General features: G+C 36.5%; 1 protein-coding gene and 1 long non-coding RNA gene across 14 annotated transcripts in view; one reads left to right on the forward strand and one right to left on the reverse strand.

Annotated features, from left to right (window-relative positions):
* Positions 1–682: 682 nt before the first annotated feature.
* On the reverse strand, positions 683–4,974 carry LOC109579235 (uncharacterized). The gene is made up of 4 exons (XR_007423172.1): positions 4,810–4,974; positions 4,424–4,741; positions 2,395–4,350; positions 683–2,311 (listed from the first exon to the last, which is right to left on the reverse strand). It is a non-coding gene; the product is annotated as an uncharacterized LOC109579235 (long non-coding RNA).
* A 335-nt stretch (positions 4,975–5,309) lies between these two features.
* LOC125779135 (jerky protein homolog-like) overlaps positions 5,310–15,694 on the forward strand; it is a 97,079-nt gene continuing 86,694 nt past the window's right edge. The window contains exons 1-2 of one of the 13 annotated variants that reach the window (XM_049459755.1): positions 5,310–5,872; positions 15,046–15,683. In XM_049459755.1, the coding sequence (XP_049315712.1) occupies positions 15,393–15,683 (291 nt within the window). In that variant the 5' untranslated portion in view covers positions 5,310–5,872; positions 15,046–15,392. Of the gene's footprint in view, positions 15,684–15,694 lie in introns of all 13 variants that reach the window. The other 12 variants (XM_049459756.1, XM_049459757.1, XM_049459761.1 and 9 more) reach the window with 12 other exon arrangements.

The following is a 15,694-nucleotide window of genomic DNA, read 5'->3' on the forward strand; positions in this document are numbered from 1 at the left end:
GATGTATTAGAATCAATTCGGTGAAAGATGACTTGCAAATAATGCGCGAGTTCAAAAAATATCCAAAGATATCAGTAAAAAAAAGTTGTGGATCGCTTACAACTAAGAGTGAGTACGCGTACAGTACAACGACGCGCCGTTGATGCTGGTATTTTTAGGTTCCGTGCTGCGAAAAAACCATATATTTCCCAAAAAAATCGGTTAGCACGTTTAGAATTTGTGCAACTGTATATTAATTGGTCTGTAGAGCAATGGAAGTCAATATTGTTTTAGATGAGTCCAAATTTAATTTGCAAAACTCAGATGGAATAACAGGTGTACGAAGACCAACAGAAAAGCGCTTAGACCGTCAATATTTGCAGGGTGTAGTAAAGCATGGTGGGGGTAACATTAAGGTGTGGGGATGTTTTTCTGGTCGGGGAGTAGGACCTATTTCTGCAATATATACTGCAAACGCAAATTTTACCTCACGCTATTATGGGGAAATTGTCAACAGGCAAATTAACAGCACAGCCAAAAATGCTTAAGACCTTTGTGTCACAAATTAAATTTATGGTGTTTTCCTCAAAAATTTGGGAAAACCACGGTTAGCTTTATTGCAGAAACCAGTTAAAACAGCGGGAGCACTTAGACAAAGTGGAAGATGGTTTATCTAAGAAGCAATACTGGTTTCGCAGGAAGCGCTCTACCATCGACGAAATAAAAAAGCTGACTGGACTTGCAGAGAGAGCTTTTGAAGGTACAAGGTGGATGCAAGCCATTAAAAAATACTCCGCAATCATCACTTTTGATGTGAAAATGCACTTAGCTCGGCGCATTTGCCCCACATAATACGCGCTTTAAAAAAATGAAAATCCCCGGTGTATTTACTACGGATATTTAAGAGCTATCTGTGGGATATTCTACTATTATATCAAAGGGATTAAGGGGTCAAAAGTCACACTGTAACTGGTAGAGTGCTACAAGGATTCGTGTTGGAACCACTGTTATGGAATATTCTCATTGACGGAATATTACGTTTCCATCTGTAGAAAGAAACGAAAATAATACGATATGCAAATGAAACTCCTGTGGCAAATGTTGCAAAACATATTTATGTATTATTTGTGCAGCTACAGCACAGAAAAATAAAAACTGGTCAGATTCGTCTAAATTCCATCTAGCGGGACAGAAACCCGAGCCGTACCATTGCTCTGAACGTTGACATGCACACTATTAAAACACCGACTGCACTGGTAATTTTGGCCTTGCCGCAAATTATGGCCAAAATAGGTGGTCCAAATCCAAGCGATATATTGCGTTTTATTCGGCATCTCTGTAGGAATTTGTGTTAACGCATAAAGTACACAAAATAGAGAATACGCCGTTCAGGCTAAGGCCCAGTAGCCAGTGATTTCCGTTATCGCGGTGTTTAAGCTCAAAACACTAATGAAAACTCATTAAAATGTTTCGAAACACGGATTTCTAGACGACGCAATTTCGAACGGTACATGGATGCTATAGAGAGTATTTCCATAAGAATGGTCATTGCGACGGAGTGACGTGTTCGTTTTATGGTAATGGTAGTGGAAAGGCTTTATGACAACTGTATTAGAACTGATGATCCGAGCAGATGTGGTTCAACGTAAAGGGGCTAACCGCAAAATTTTTTATTGAAAGAGTGAAACCAAAGCTATAATAAGAGAGTAAGGATAAAAGAGGAAAAAGCTAACATTGTAAAGTAATGCTGAACGATAGTCTCGAAAATGACGGAGTTAAGAATGTAATACGTAGGCGCAGGTTCTACATACATATCAGAATAGTATAGACAAGGGGTGGTCCCAAATTAAGAGTATTGAGTGTACAGTATGAATCGTGCATACTGTCAATATTGGCTTTCGATAAAAAAGCACCTTCACACATTCAAATAACGTTATTATCAGTTATCAGTAATAAAATGTGCGCGAATTAATTTTTACCAGAAGTAAAAATTAGTCAAAAGAATATATTTTGAGCTGCACCGAAATGTGTACTCTTTATTTATAATCTTAAGACTCTTATTACATGTTTCTTATTTCTATTTATACTAACTAGAATGTTTACTTTTTACTAGTTGATAGTTTCTTTAGATACAGATTCTATTATTTGTTTAGGTTTGTATACATATACAAGTATATTGTTTGCTTAGATATATTTGTTTTGTTTTAAGATAAGGTTGTTATCGTATTCAAAATCAATGTTGTTTTGATACTTGTTTGTTTAGGATTGTTTGTTGTAGTGATAGTGCATTTCAAGTGTTCCAACTCAAGGTTGTTTTAATGCATTCTATTTACTGAAACAAAAGATTGTGTTGTTGTTTGTTACTATTATAAAGAACACGTTCCTTAACTCGCGCACTGCTCCATATGTACATACATTTAGGTACTTGACATTGCCGAACAAATAATGCATACACCAAACTACCTAACTACATACATACAAGTATACTTGTATACATATGCGCACACGTGTAAATATTTTAGCCACAAAACAACTTCGCAAACATACGAAACCCATAAAAAAGTGACGAACGTGGCAACATAGCTTTTGTCGATTTAAAATAATAACAATTCTAAAGATACAAAGATATACATATATATTTACGATAGTTTTTAAGAAAGGCTGGTAGGGCTCTGATTTTCTTCTAACGACACAATGTCGTTCGCATCAGTCCTTCAACATATTGCTAGGGATGGCAAATTTTTTTTTATCGATTAAATAATCAAATGATTTATTGCAAGATATAAAACAATAATTACAATTATTAATTTTTAAATTTTTAAATAATACTAAATTGCATAAAGACCACCACTAAGTTTCAGCGCCGAATCTTGTATTATAATGCTCAATCACAGAGTCCCAGACATATCCTAAAAGAGAAAATGGCCTATATTTGAAGTTAAGTAGCACAATCACATTAAATTTTTCAAAATATGTACAGCAATCTTAAAGTAAAAGAATTGCTTCTTGCTGGAAAGACTACGTTTTGCAAATTTGCGTAAAAATAAAACCAATAAAATATAGGAGACTATGTTCTTATTTCTGACATTCAAATTATGTTGGTATATACACAAAAACAAAAACGGAAATAAAATCAAAAAATATCATATTAAAAATTCATTTGTCTTAGCATAAATGAAAATATATTCATTGAAGTCAAGAAAATTTATTCTCTGTTCAACCAAGTTTGAAGAAAAAGCAATTTCGATAAACGTTTTGTTGTCAAACGATTGCGTTTTTCGGTCGCAGTTGCACCCGCTTTTGAGAAAAGCCGCTCAGCTGGTACTGAGGAACCAAGTATATGACAATACTTTTTTGAAAGTCCGCACAGCTTTGGGCATCAATAGTGTTTCGACTTAGTTCTAATACCTGACAATTCAAATAAAAGATCAATTCATCTTGTGGAGATGTAAAATCGTTGTCCTTCCTCTTTCTTTTGTGCACTAGAGTTTTGTGAGGAGCCCAGAGGTCAAACTCATTCTCTACCGATTCCACTGACGACTCGCTGCCCGTTTCCATAGTATCATCTGCAACTGTTATTTCAGTACGTAAAAACTTTATAACTGGAGACAACCCTAATAGGTCTTTGAAATGAATTATTTTAAATCTCGGGTCGAGTAATGTTGATGCAGCTAGCAAAAAGGAATGTTCGATGTCAGTATTTGGTTAATATATGAACATAGTTTAATGAACCGTTCAAGCATGTAGTAGGTCGAACTCCAATGTGTTTTCACGTCCAAAATTGGCTTTAGCATTTTGCTTTCAGCTACTCCGGCAGCAGCTTGCACATTTCGAAGATCATCATTAGCTTTAACACTTCTTTTTAGCCACTTAACTATTTCTTTGCATTTTACAACAACTGCATTTACTTCAGGACTGTTCAGTGAGTTTTCACATATTGAGGGTGTATGCAAAACAAGGAATATGGCGTTTTTTGCCAAATGAATCATGTACTGCTTTTGCGATGTTTGCACCATTGTCGGTCACTACAGCCATTACTTATTTTCCGTCAATAGAAAAGTCTTTCAAAGCAGCAATGAGAACTTCGGAAATATGTGATGCAGTATGTGCTTCCGTTTATTTATAAACGCCAATTGTTCCATTAAATTGCTTCGTCCCATTTACACCATGAATGGTCACACCAAGCATGCTATTCACTTCTACTTCAGTCCAGATATCTGTCGTTAAACTCAAATATGAAAAAGTTTTTAGCATCGCTACACATTTTCTTTTCTTCATCGTACATTTTTTCAATGTGAGCCTTGATGGTATTTCTTGTTGGGACTTTATAATGAGGAAAATGTTGTTTCATGAAACTTAAGAAGTCTTTACCTTTTAAAAAATAAATGAACAAAAAGCGTCATTAATTATCAATTTGTTTTATAATGTAAGTATTTTAATATACCTTCAACAAAGTCAAAAGGTAGATTATCCTTGATAACCATTTCCACTATTTCATGCTACAGCTTTTGGTTGTTTGAGCCATGAAGCGAAAAGATTTCAATATTTTTGAAGACTTTAGAAATGAGGGTTGACGATTTTTACTGTTAGAGCTGGGTAGCTCTCTCATGCTGCTTTCATTCGGTAAATTGCTGCTGAAGCTTGGCCCCTCACTCAAAGGGCTTTCATTAATTGGTTTGCTGCTGCAACTCGGCATATCAATCATGGTGTCAGTGTCATCATCACTTAGGGAAACATTGTTTTTACTCCTAGATTGCAGAGTCTAATTTGTGCACATATATTAATATATAACTAGAAGAAATTTAAAATGTACCAATTGCTCCAACTTACCACCAATTTGCAGGCTACAGTTACATGCTTTAATTTTAAATGCTGCAACATATTTGATGTGTTATTAGAAAATTTTAAATTTTTGCAGCAAAGTTGACATTTAACGTAGTTATTGCTTATTTTATTAAAAAATTTCCATACTTCGCTTTTAACGGGCGCCATCGCTCTTCGAACAACTGAACGTAAAATGCGTTTGACTTAACTGTAAATGCAGTGTTACCAGACATTCATTTATTGATATTAAACTACATTGACATATTAGAATTTAACTATGTTTACACCGTTTCCAGTCATTAATGACTTATGCGACCGATTTCGAGCCTTGTATGCTAACTTAGATGAACATAAAATGTATTAAATTTCAAAATGCTGTTTGCGATTATTTTGCAATTACTCGAGTAATAGTCGAGTAATTAGAAAAGGTGTTTCGATGTAATTAAAACGTAAATTGAATGAAAATAATCGATTAATTTAATCAAATAATTAATCGTTGCCATCCCTACACAGTGCCTCTTTGTGTGCCGTGTCAACGGAGATTTCGTATGAAACAATGAGGGAGATGTTTACATACATACTACTGTGATCAAATGGAAAGCGAATTTTGTCCATATCTTCTACTTCAAAGTAATTCCCTCCCGCTGCAATACACTTATGCGAACAAATTTTCCAGCCAAAAAGAGTGTCAAAACGGTGACCTTGGAGTAGTCATGTGAATTTGCTGAATAGCTAAAAGTTACACGAAGGTAAATCAAGCGAATGCGGTGGTTACGGCACGATTATTATAGTTGAAAATTTAGCGAAATTATCACGAACAACCAATACAGTATGAGATGGTGCATTATTTCACTTCTTTGTTCTATAAATTCAGACATAGTAAAAATCGAAGAATTCATTTTAAGAGCCTCATTAAACAAATGTACATATGTATGTGTTGTGCAGACAAATATACAAACATTATTCGTATGGAGTAAATTTTGTTTTTTTATAAATTAAACTGAAACAGAAAACTTTAATCAAAATTTAAATGATTTTGTGACTACGTAGTGTTGCGTTTTAACTATGAGTGAGTTGGAGAAAAAAATAAATTCTTACAACTACAGTTATAACGGTTGGAATATTCCTCGAATGTTGATGTGAAAAGAAAATTAAACGTTATGGCATATCAAATTGTGTTGTCGGATCTGTTGGGTCCAAACAGTTCTTTCATATTTGTTTTCATGGACACATACTTATTTATATACATTTTGTCAATTAATTGTTTGAAAAGTTAAGGGGCTATACCAGTGTAACCCATAAAAATTTAGGTGAATTTTTTAAAGCATGTTCTCCACCAAATATTTCGAAGATCTTTGGACATAATAAGCTAAATTTGCAGCTATTTTTTAATATTTTTTTTTTTTTAAATATTGAAAAATAACGAAGTTATATGCTGTTTTCGGAGGTGCAAAAAAAAAGTTCCCCAACTGTTTTTTCAATGCCAAATTGGCAATTTTCAAGCAATCAAAAAGATCGTAGGTCAATTTCTCGGTGAGTTATGTTGTCAGAATTTTTGAAAAATGTCGTTTCGAGAAAAACACGTTTACAGTTTCAACTACCTGCGAGCGGTCGTACTTTAGAACGTTGCCGTTCAAAAACTATTCAAGATACTACCTTGCCGATTTCACAAAATATTTTTGAATATATAAGGTATCGAAAAAGCAAAGTACTAAAAAATCGATTTTTTGAAAGTATCACACTGGTTAGCCATTTAAAAAAGAATACAAGTTTATTTTTAAATTCATGTTTCGTAAACTATGATACCTTCTTTAATTTTTTTGACATTATATAATTGATCTAAATAGTCTTTATAAATGTGACAAAGAGGAATAACAAAATTTCAATAATTAACGGTATAAAAGGGACTAAAATAAAATTCGGCACATATTGCACTGTCAATTAACTCGTTGCAAAATGCAAACGAATTCGCTGAAATTCGAAGCAGCCTAAAACGGTACTTCAAATCTGAATTTATGTACATACTATAAATTATATTTTTGTCGTTTCAAACAGATTTTATTAAATAATGAACTTTATAATTATAACAATTTTTGGAAGTACAAGTTTTATTATTAAATTTTATGAGTATTCAACTCCTCTTGCTGATGGCCACTTTTACAATGATTGATTCTATGATTTTTGCATTTACTCATAACCGTCTGACGCTGTCAACTAGCGTCAGTATTTTTCCACATTATTAGTACCGTTATGCATTTAATGTGTTAGAATTCCAGGAATGTGAACGTCATCACTATTTTTTTTTTATAGTAGGGGGAAACATCGAAAGTCGGAGTTCGGAACTTTAATCCGCTAAACCTAACCTACTCCCAACTCAAGACTCTCCCACGGGACAACCGATTAAGTATTACTTCGTGGGAGGGACAGGACATTTAAGTCTCCTCTATCGTGCGGACTGACGGACGCCTAATTTGTTCAAAAAGTCTCAGTTTTGTCATTATGGATGCTGACGCTTCGCTGACAGCTTTCCATTTATCAGCCGACCGACACATGAGTGTCGTTAAATTATCGACTGTAAGACTACCACCTAGTGTGGTTTTTAGTCTTTCCCTTGTATTTGAAAATCTAGGGCAATAAAACAATACATGTTCAGAGTCTTCTATCTGCTCTGTACACGTCGGACAGTTCGGACTAATGTCATTGTGGAATCTGAAGAGGTAGCTTCTAAAGCACCCATGTCCACTAAGTATCTGGGTCAGATTAAAGTCTAGGTCACCATGTCGTCTGTCTATCCACGAGTGGGTGTCCGGTATAAGTCGGTGGGTCCAACGCCCTTTGGATGAGGAATTCCACCGCTCCTGCCACATTTTAACGCTCTAGTTCCTCTCCTCGGTCTTTGCCGATACTGTTTTAGGCGCCGATAGATGATATAAACGCTCGAGTTCATCACCCTGGATGTCAATGGGCGGCATGCTGGCTAATACTTCAGCAGCGTCGGTTGATGCAGTCCGGAAAGCACTTATTACTCGAATTGCAGAAAGCCTATGCACTGCAATTATTTGTTTAGCATACGCTTTTATATTCATTGCTTGTATCCATACTGGTGCTGCGTACAGTATTATGGAACTCATTGCTTTCGCTATTAAGAATCGCCGGCTGGAACGCACACAGCCTGTGTTGGTCATCATTCTCGATAGTGTGTTGTAAATTTTGTTTGTTTTACTGGAGGAGTACTCCAGGTGTTCTTTGAATTTTAATTTAGAATCCAATATTACCCCCAGATACTTCAGCTGCGGCTGCGAAGTAATTTCGCACTCCCCTATGGTGAGCTCTATTTGTTCATCTACCTTTCTGGTGCTTATAAGTAAAACTTCATTTTTTTGCTCTGCAAGCTCCAGACTCACAGAAGAGAACCAGTGCCGTAGATCATTTACGAACTCATTGCATTTGCTTCTTAGGTCGACTAATTGTTTTGCCACTGCTACCACCATGAGATCGTCTGCATATGCTATTAGTTTCACATCTTTTGGTTACTGCCTTCTTAGCACCCCGTCATACATTAGGTTCCATAACAGCGGGCCTAACACTGACCCTTGAAGTACTCCACTCGAGATAGAGTAGCTCTTGGCTCCTTCGTTAGTATCATAAATCAGCCTTCTGTTTCTAAAATAACTCGTTACAATATTTATGAGGTATTCTGGAGCGCGAATTTTTTCCAGGGCTTTGATTATGTGTGCCCATTTTGCCGTGTTGAACGCATTCTTGACATCCAGGGTGATCAGCGCACAGTACCTTTTCGTGCCACCTTTCCATCTTTTCCCACTTACTGCAAATTTCGCAGTATCGACGACTTCTCGTAGTGCGTCAATAGTGGATCTCTTTTTTATAAAGCCGTATTGTCTCTCTGATAGTCCGCCGGCTTTCTGGATTACTAACTCCAAGCGGTTTCGTATTATACTTTCATACACTTTACCAATTGTGTCGAGCATACACAAAGGTCGGTACGATGAAGGTTCTTCTGGTGGTTTCTTTGGTTTTGGGAGCAGAACCAAACGTTGTACTTTCCACGAGTCGGGGAATACCTCTTCCTTTAAACAAGCGTTGCACATTTTAGCGAAAACTCGGGGTTTTAAGCTTATGGCTTCCTTCAGAGCTCTGTTTGGTATGCCATTCCAATCCAGGCGCTTTAGTGTTTTTGATTTTCCTTGCTATTGCCAATAGTTCGTCTTCCGTGACTAACGGGGGTGTAGAGTTGGCATATAAAATCCGGTCGTGTTTCGGGAATAGTGCTTCTACGACCTTTCCCATAAAAGAGGCATCTTTAGGTTGCTGCTGCTTGTTTTTAAATCTAGACATACATATTTTGCATGCAGTACCCCAAGGGTCAAAGTTTGCTTCCTCACACAGCTTCTCAAAACATGATTTTTTGCTTCGTATAATTGCCGACTTCAGGAGCCTCTTGTGGCTTTTAAATACCTCCCTAAGGCGATTTTCGTTCGTTTCGCTGTAGATGCCGTCTAGCTGAGTGACAAAGCTTTCTCAGCATGGAAATTTCCTCGTTCCACCAATATACAGGCCGCCGCTTGTGGTGATGTGACGATCTACGCATTGTTGCATCGCGTGCTGCCACCAGTTCTTTTCGAACTGCTGATACCAAGTGGGCGGCGCTGTCACCAGATGCCTTTGATGCACTCCAGACTAGGTCAAACAGGTCTGGGTCGAACTCTTGTTGTTTCCAACTTCGCTTTCGGGAGGGGTTTCTGCTAAGAAGCTCCTGCTCTCGGGAGTACGAAATTTGTGCTATAATCGCCATATGACCACTGTATGTGTATGTATTTGACACTGTCTAATTTATATGCCTGCTGAATGAATCATTTGCGAACATAATGTCAATTATGGATCCTTTGTTTCCTTTTTGGTACGTGTTTCGCGTTCCACTGTTTATTATTGTTAGGTTCGTTTGACTTAAGAATTCTTGGACTAGGCGCCCGCGATGGTTTGTATATCTGTTGCCCCATGCAGTCGACCATGCGTTAAAATCCCCCGCTATTACAATTGGAGTTTTGCCTCTGGTTTCTAAAGAGAGCCGTAAGAGGAAGTCTTCAAATTCTGTAATAGCTGCGCTGGGACGAGCATAGCAACTTTCAAAATATATCCCTTGTATATTCGCCCATGTGAAACAGTTATGAGCTTCTTTGGAGCTGGTCTTGAAAGGTTGTCCTTTGCAGGACCATATTGCTGCCTTGCCGGTTTTACCTGCAATCCATGTGCTTTCCAGACGCTGGGAATATTGTTCACTTATTATGGCGACATCAATGTTCTCTTCTGTGATTGTCGGGTCTAGCAAATCCTGTGCTGTTGCGCAATGATTTATGTTTAACTGTATTATCCTCATTTTCTTAGAGTCTTCATCATCTCCTGGTACTTGGGGCAAGTCAGGCTCAAAACTGAGTGTTCCCTTTTGCAGAGTATGCAGCTCGGAATGTTGGTGCATGCCTTTGCTAAATGTCCCGCGGTTCCGCAACGTGTGCATTGAGAAGATCTGTCTGTCAAACTGCAGCAGTTGCGCGCCATGTGTCCCAGGTGGAAACATTTATAGCATCTAGGAATAGGCGAGTATTCTCGAAGGCGACAGATCGATCATCCTATCTTAACTTTGCCCAATTTAAGTGCAGCTTTGGCATCCTGAGCTCGTAGGCATACTAGAGCTATCTGTGTACCACTACGGGTTTTTCTCATACTTTTGACGCTTGATTTCTCCAGGTTTTGGATCCCACACTCTGTTTTTAGCGCCTCACAAATTTCCTCAGGTGTAGTAATTTCATCTAAATCCTTACACACTATTGTGACGCTATGGGTTTTTGGCTGTATCAGCGCCATTTCACCCACCGCTCCCTCTAAGACGCTTTGGTATGATTCGGCTCTCTTGTCCGCCTGATTTTTTAACTCAATCAGTAGGTCTCCTTTCATCGTTTTTCTAATGTAGGTCACGTTTGATCCTAACTCTTCAAGACCGCTGTCGCTTTTTATCTTCCGGAGAATATCAGCATACGACGACCCTTCCCTTTTTGTTATAATGATGGCGTCCGGTTTCGTTCTTATTTTCTTCTGAATCGGCTTTCTCTTTTTAACAACATCCACCCATTTTTTACATGAGTTATATTGGCCCGTAATTTCTATCATTTTCGTGTCCTCGCTGGTCATTTGTTGCACCTTTTCAATAGCCTTTCTTGGCTTTTTTGTGGGGGGTAGTTCTCCCGAAACTTCTCGTAGCCGCTTTGGAGTATTCGTCCCTTTAAAAATATGAGAAAGCTGTGTTGCTTTCTCAACCATAGTTTTTTCCACCGGTTTCTCGGCTTTATTATATAAGCACATTATGCTACTAAGTAAATCGCGCATTGCCTGGCTTACGTGTCTTTGACCAGCCATCATATTTCCTAATTCTTTTATTTTGGAACCCATTACTTAGTGATTTCTCTTCACCTTTGCTTGCCCGGTCAGTAGTTTCACTAAATGTTGATCCATCAGCGGTGGATTCCTCATTTCTGCCTTTTGTTGGCGTTCTCAAAATTTTCGAATTCCTCCGAAAAGGATTTTCAGGTGTACGCCCCATACTATTCTCGGAGGCCATACCTCAGTGAGAAAATAGTTTGGGTACACCTGTAAGAGAGTACGTTCAGTCCCTGCCGTCGAAGTAAAGTCTATCTGAACCAGGCTGTTTTCGATGTTGGTATGTGTTTGTTGATTGGCGAATCTTTACGCAGTCACAAACATCCAATTTGCGGAAGCAATTACTTATCGTAAATGAATTACAATATATCTTATAAAGTAGGTATTTAAATTTAAATAGTCACTCTTCTTCTTAGAACCTAAAGTTATTAAATTGACAATTTTTAAAGCAAAAGAGAAAAGAAAAAAAAAATGATCTTTCAAAACATGAAAAAAGTGGTTGGTTTTGTTTACTTTTTTAAGTTCGGTTTGTCAACGTGTCTTTCGTGTCTTCTTTTCACTAAATAATATGTTTTATCTAAGATTGCTCTTTTGTATTTTTTTGCCATCTATTAAAACTATTGTACCAATATCTTTCTCGATAATTTTCTGTAAAAAAACTTTATCCAATTTGTTGCCAAGTCTCATGTTGCGCCTCAAGAGGACATTTTCACCGGGATGATATGTTTTCATATTTTTATTTTGGTTACACCTTTTTAAAGTATCTTCCTGAGCTGCAACCAAAGGCTTCCTAAGACTTACTAAACCTTTTTCTGAGTTCCCGTGAAACGCATCAATTGACTTAGCATTAATCACGGAATGAATACTGCAATTGTACTTATGCGTTGCTAATAATACTAATTCGATAATGTCATCAATTTGCTGCTGCTGCTTAATACTACATCGGATAATTTCAAGTAGTGTGGAATGAAACCTTTCCACCTGACCATTGCTTGTCCTGTGGAGAGTTGAAATAAAAGTTGGAAAAATTGTCTCTAAGCAGTGTTGTGATCGCGTTTGATTTCAGGGAATTTTCATTGTCGGAAACGACAGTTTTAGTATTTTGGAATACCAGCAAGATTTCTAAAAGTGCATATCTGATATCGATCATGGTTCTGGACGCAATAGATTTCACGATAGCAAATTTAGTTAATTTGACTACACAGGTCAGGAATAAATGTTTGGAAATTATAAATACATCAATGTGAAGGATTTCTCCTGGTTTATTAGGAATTGGGCTTTGACCTATCAATGCATCTGGTGGTTTACGTTGGTACTTATTTTCTAAACATATTTTGCAGTTTGTAATTATTGATTTAAGTAATTTTTTTGATATTTGGAAAATAGTACTCTCGCGAAATTTGCTGAAAGTTTTCATGTAACCCTCGATGGGCCCGATTGTGCTCGGCTGTAATTGTTTCCAGTTGGACATCCTTATTGATTAAGTCTATGACGAAGAGCTCAGTATGAATAAACTTAACGCCAGGAAATGCCGATACTATAGAGTTTTGAATTTCACCCAATGCGGGAAGAGTACAGTGTATTCCATTGGTAACGTCAGGGTTAATAGCAAATTTTAAAAACTTAATGAGATTTTCAACTGAATTGTATGTGATACGTCTAATAATTTTTTAGAAAATAATTTTTATATTTTTATTGCATGAGCCTGATTTAGATAACAATAGCTGATTTCTAAATTGATTTACGGAGTTTCTAACTGTTTTTATTACGTTACTTGATGATATCTCACTATGCATAGTTTCGGACGAGGTGATCTCATTTAAGTTGTGAGAACACTGTCTTGATAGTGCATCCGTTACTTTATTTTCTCTTCCGGGCTTATAATAAAACTTAGGTGAAAATTCCTCAATAAATGCGCGCAACCTTTTAATTTTGTTGTTTGGGTTTTTTTCTGACATCGAAAATATTAGTGGTTGATGGTCAGTAAAAACTTTGATGTCCTGTATTCCATATAAATAATGACGAAGTGTTTTCAACGCCCACACCATAGCAAGTAATTCACGTTCATTTACAGCGTAGTTTTCTTCACTCTTCGAAAGTGTTCGCGAAATCATAGTTATTGGACGCCCTTTTTGTGACAAAACCGCAGCAGTGCAACTGTTTTGCAAATTCTAATTTAGTGCGCTCATTGGTTTCGTTAACAATTTGCAGAACCTGCTCTTCATTGACACTCATTTTACCAATTTTGTTTGGTAAGACTGAATTTACTTGGTACTTCTTATTATCAAAAAGATCTTAATTGAAAATTATAATTCACAAATTTTTTGTCGGCGAGAAAAGAACACAAAGATAATTTTCCTTAAAGCAAACTTCTACTTGGAACGTCAGAACAAAAACAAAGTTATTCATACAAATGCATAGAAGAAACACGATAATTTATTTTCTTTCAATATCCCGCACTTTAGAAAACTTTTAAAATTTATTTATAAGCCAAAAAGAGTAAATATTTTCTGTCACCAATTTTTACAGAAAATGTAGCAAAATTTTAACTTTAAATTCCGACAATGTGAACACGTGTTTTTTCGAAATATTTTCAAACTTTTTCACAGTTTAATTATCAATTATAATTTCATATTTTACTTAAGTCTACTTTAAACGTATTTTAAAGAATCACTTACAGTTTTTCGTTATCCTATATTAGATATTTTTCTGCATTGAGTTGCACAGCTTATAAAGATTATATGATCCTCCGGGTAGTACAGTAAACAGGATTTTATGTAGGATTTTATGTAATACAGCTTCAGGATTCTCTGGTCCTTTGGTTTTTTTATTTGCTGCGAGTTGGGCGCCAATTGTATTTTTGTCGTTTCAAACAGATTTTATTAAATAATGAACTTTATAATTATAAAAATTTTTGGAAGTACAAATTTTATTATTAAATTTTATGAGTATTCAACTCCTCTTGCTGATGGCCACTTTTACAATGATTGATTCTATGATTTTTGCATTTACTCATAACCTTCCGACGCTGTCAACTAGCGTCAGTATTTTTCCACATTATTAGTACCGTTATGCATTTAATGTGTTAGAATTCCAGGAATGTGAACGTCATCACTATTTACTTTGTGGTAGATGCAGGGTTGCTGCGTTTGACAGCGAAGCATCAAAATTCTTACGTTATTCCAGGAATAAGAAAATGAAGAACAAAATAGATGAGTCAGAAGCGATTTTCAACATAACCCAGCATTCGAAAATGAGTAGCAAAATCAATCATCCAAAGATGATACCCTAACTTATACAGTAGACTCGCGGTAACAAAAACACCGCCTTGTGTGAACACCGGCTAACATGAACATAATTTTTTTTACATTGACTACTCGGTAGCGGGAACACGGTGAGAAAGCCCTATCACGTGAACAAATTTAAAATGCATTTAAAACGTTATTTTCTTTTCTACATGCATACATACATATGTATGTTAATTATGCGAATCGTTTTTATAAAACGGGGAATACCCGTAAATTATTGCTTATGAGTATACTGGGATGGTTCAATGTGGATTGGCATTAGAATTAGTGCGCGTTGCTGACTTTGCATGAGCTAATCTAAAGTTATTCGTGAAAGATGTCGCAAAAACGACCAAAATACTTGTCTTTAAAAGAAAAAGTTGATGTAATAGAAAAATTAAAAGGAGGATCAAGCGTAACCAGCTTAGCAAACCAGTACAGTGTTGCAAAATCAGCAATTTGCGCTATCAACAAAAAAAGAGAACATTTTAAAATGTGTTAACAGTACATTTTCTGGGCCTGGAAAGCGGAAGACTATGAAGTGTTCTGAACTTCCTAAAGTGGAAATAGCACTTTACCCTTGGTTCCTTAAACAGCAACAAACAAATTATCCTGTCAATGAATTGAGAGTTAAAGAAAAAGCTAAATTTTGTCATTCAAAAATTAAAGAAACTCAAAGCGATTTTAATGCGAGTGATGGATGGTTGCAACGCTTTAAGAAGCGTTATGGTGTGCGTTTTATTAAAATAAGTGGAGAAGAGTTATCTTCTAGACCTGAACTTGTGAACCCTTTCAAAAACAAGCTGGAAGCCAAAATTAAAGAGCTAGATCTGTCGCACGATCAAATATATAATGCAGACGAATCGGGACTATTTTGGAAGCTGCTACCTGACAGAACATACGTATCCTCACAAGAAAAAAATTCTCCTGGAAGAAAAACGGAAAAACAGCGTGTCACTTTTCTGGCTTGTACAAACGCAACAGGGGTGCATAAAGTTAAACTTCTTGTTATTGGAAAGGCAAAAAATCCTCTCTCGCTCTTTTAAAAATGTTGATTCTCCTGTTGACTGCAATTGCTCCAAATCGTCAAGGATGACGGCTGCCATTTTTAAACATTGGTTTCACCATTCGTTTGTACCACAGGTTAAAAAATC

This window comes from Bactrocera dorsalis, chromosome 6 (genome assembly GCF_023373825.1).
Source record: "Bactrocera dorsalis isolate Fly_Bdor chromosome 6, ASM2337382v1, whole genome shotgun sequence".
NCBI lineage: Eukaryota > Metazoa > Arthropoda > Insecta > Diptera > Tephritidae > Bactrocera > Bactrocera dorsalis.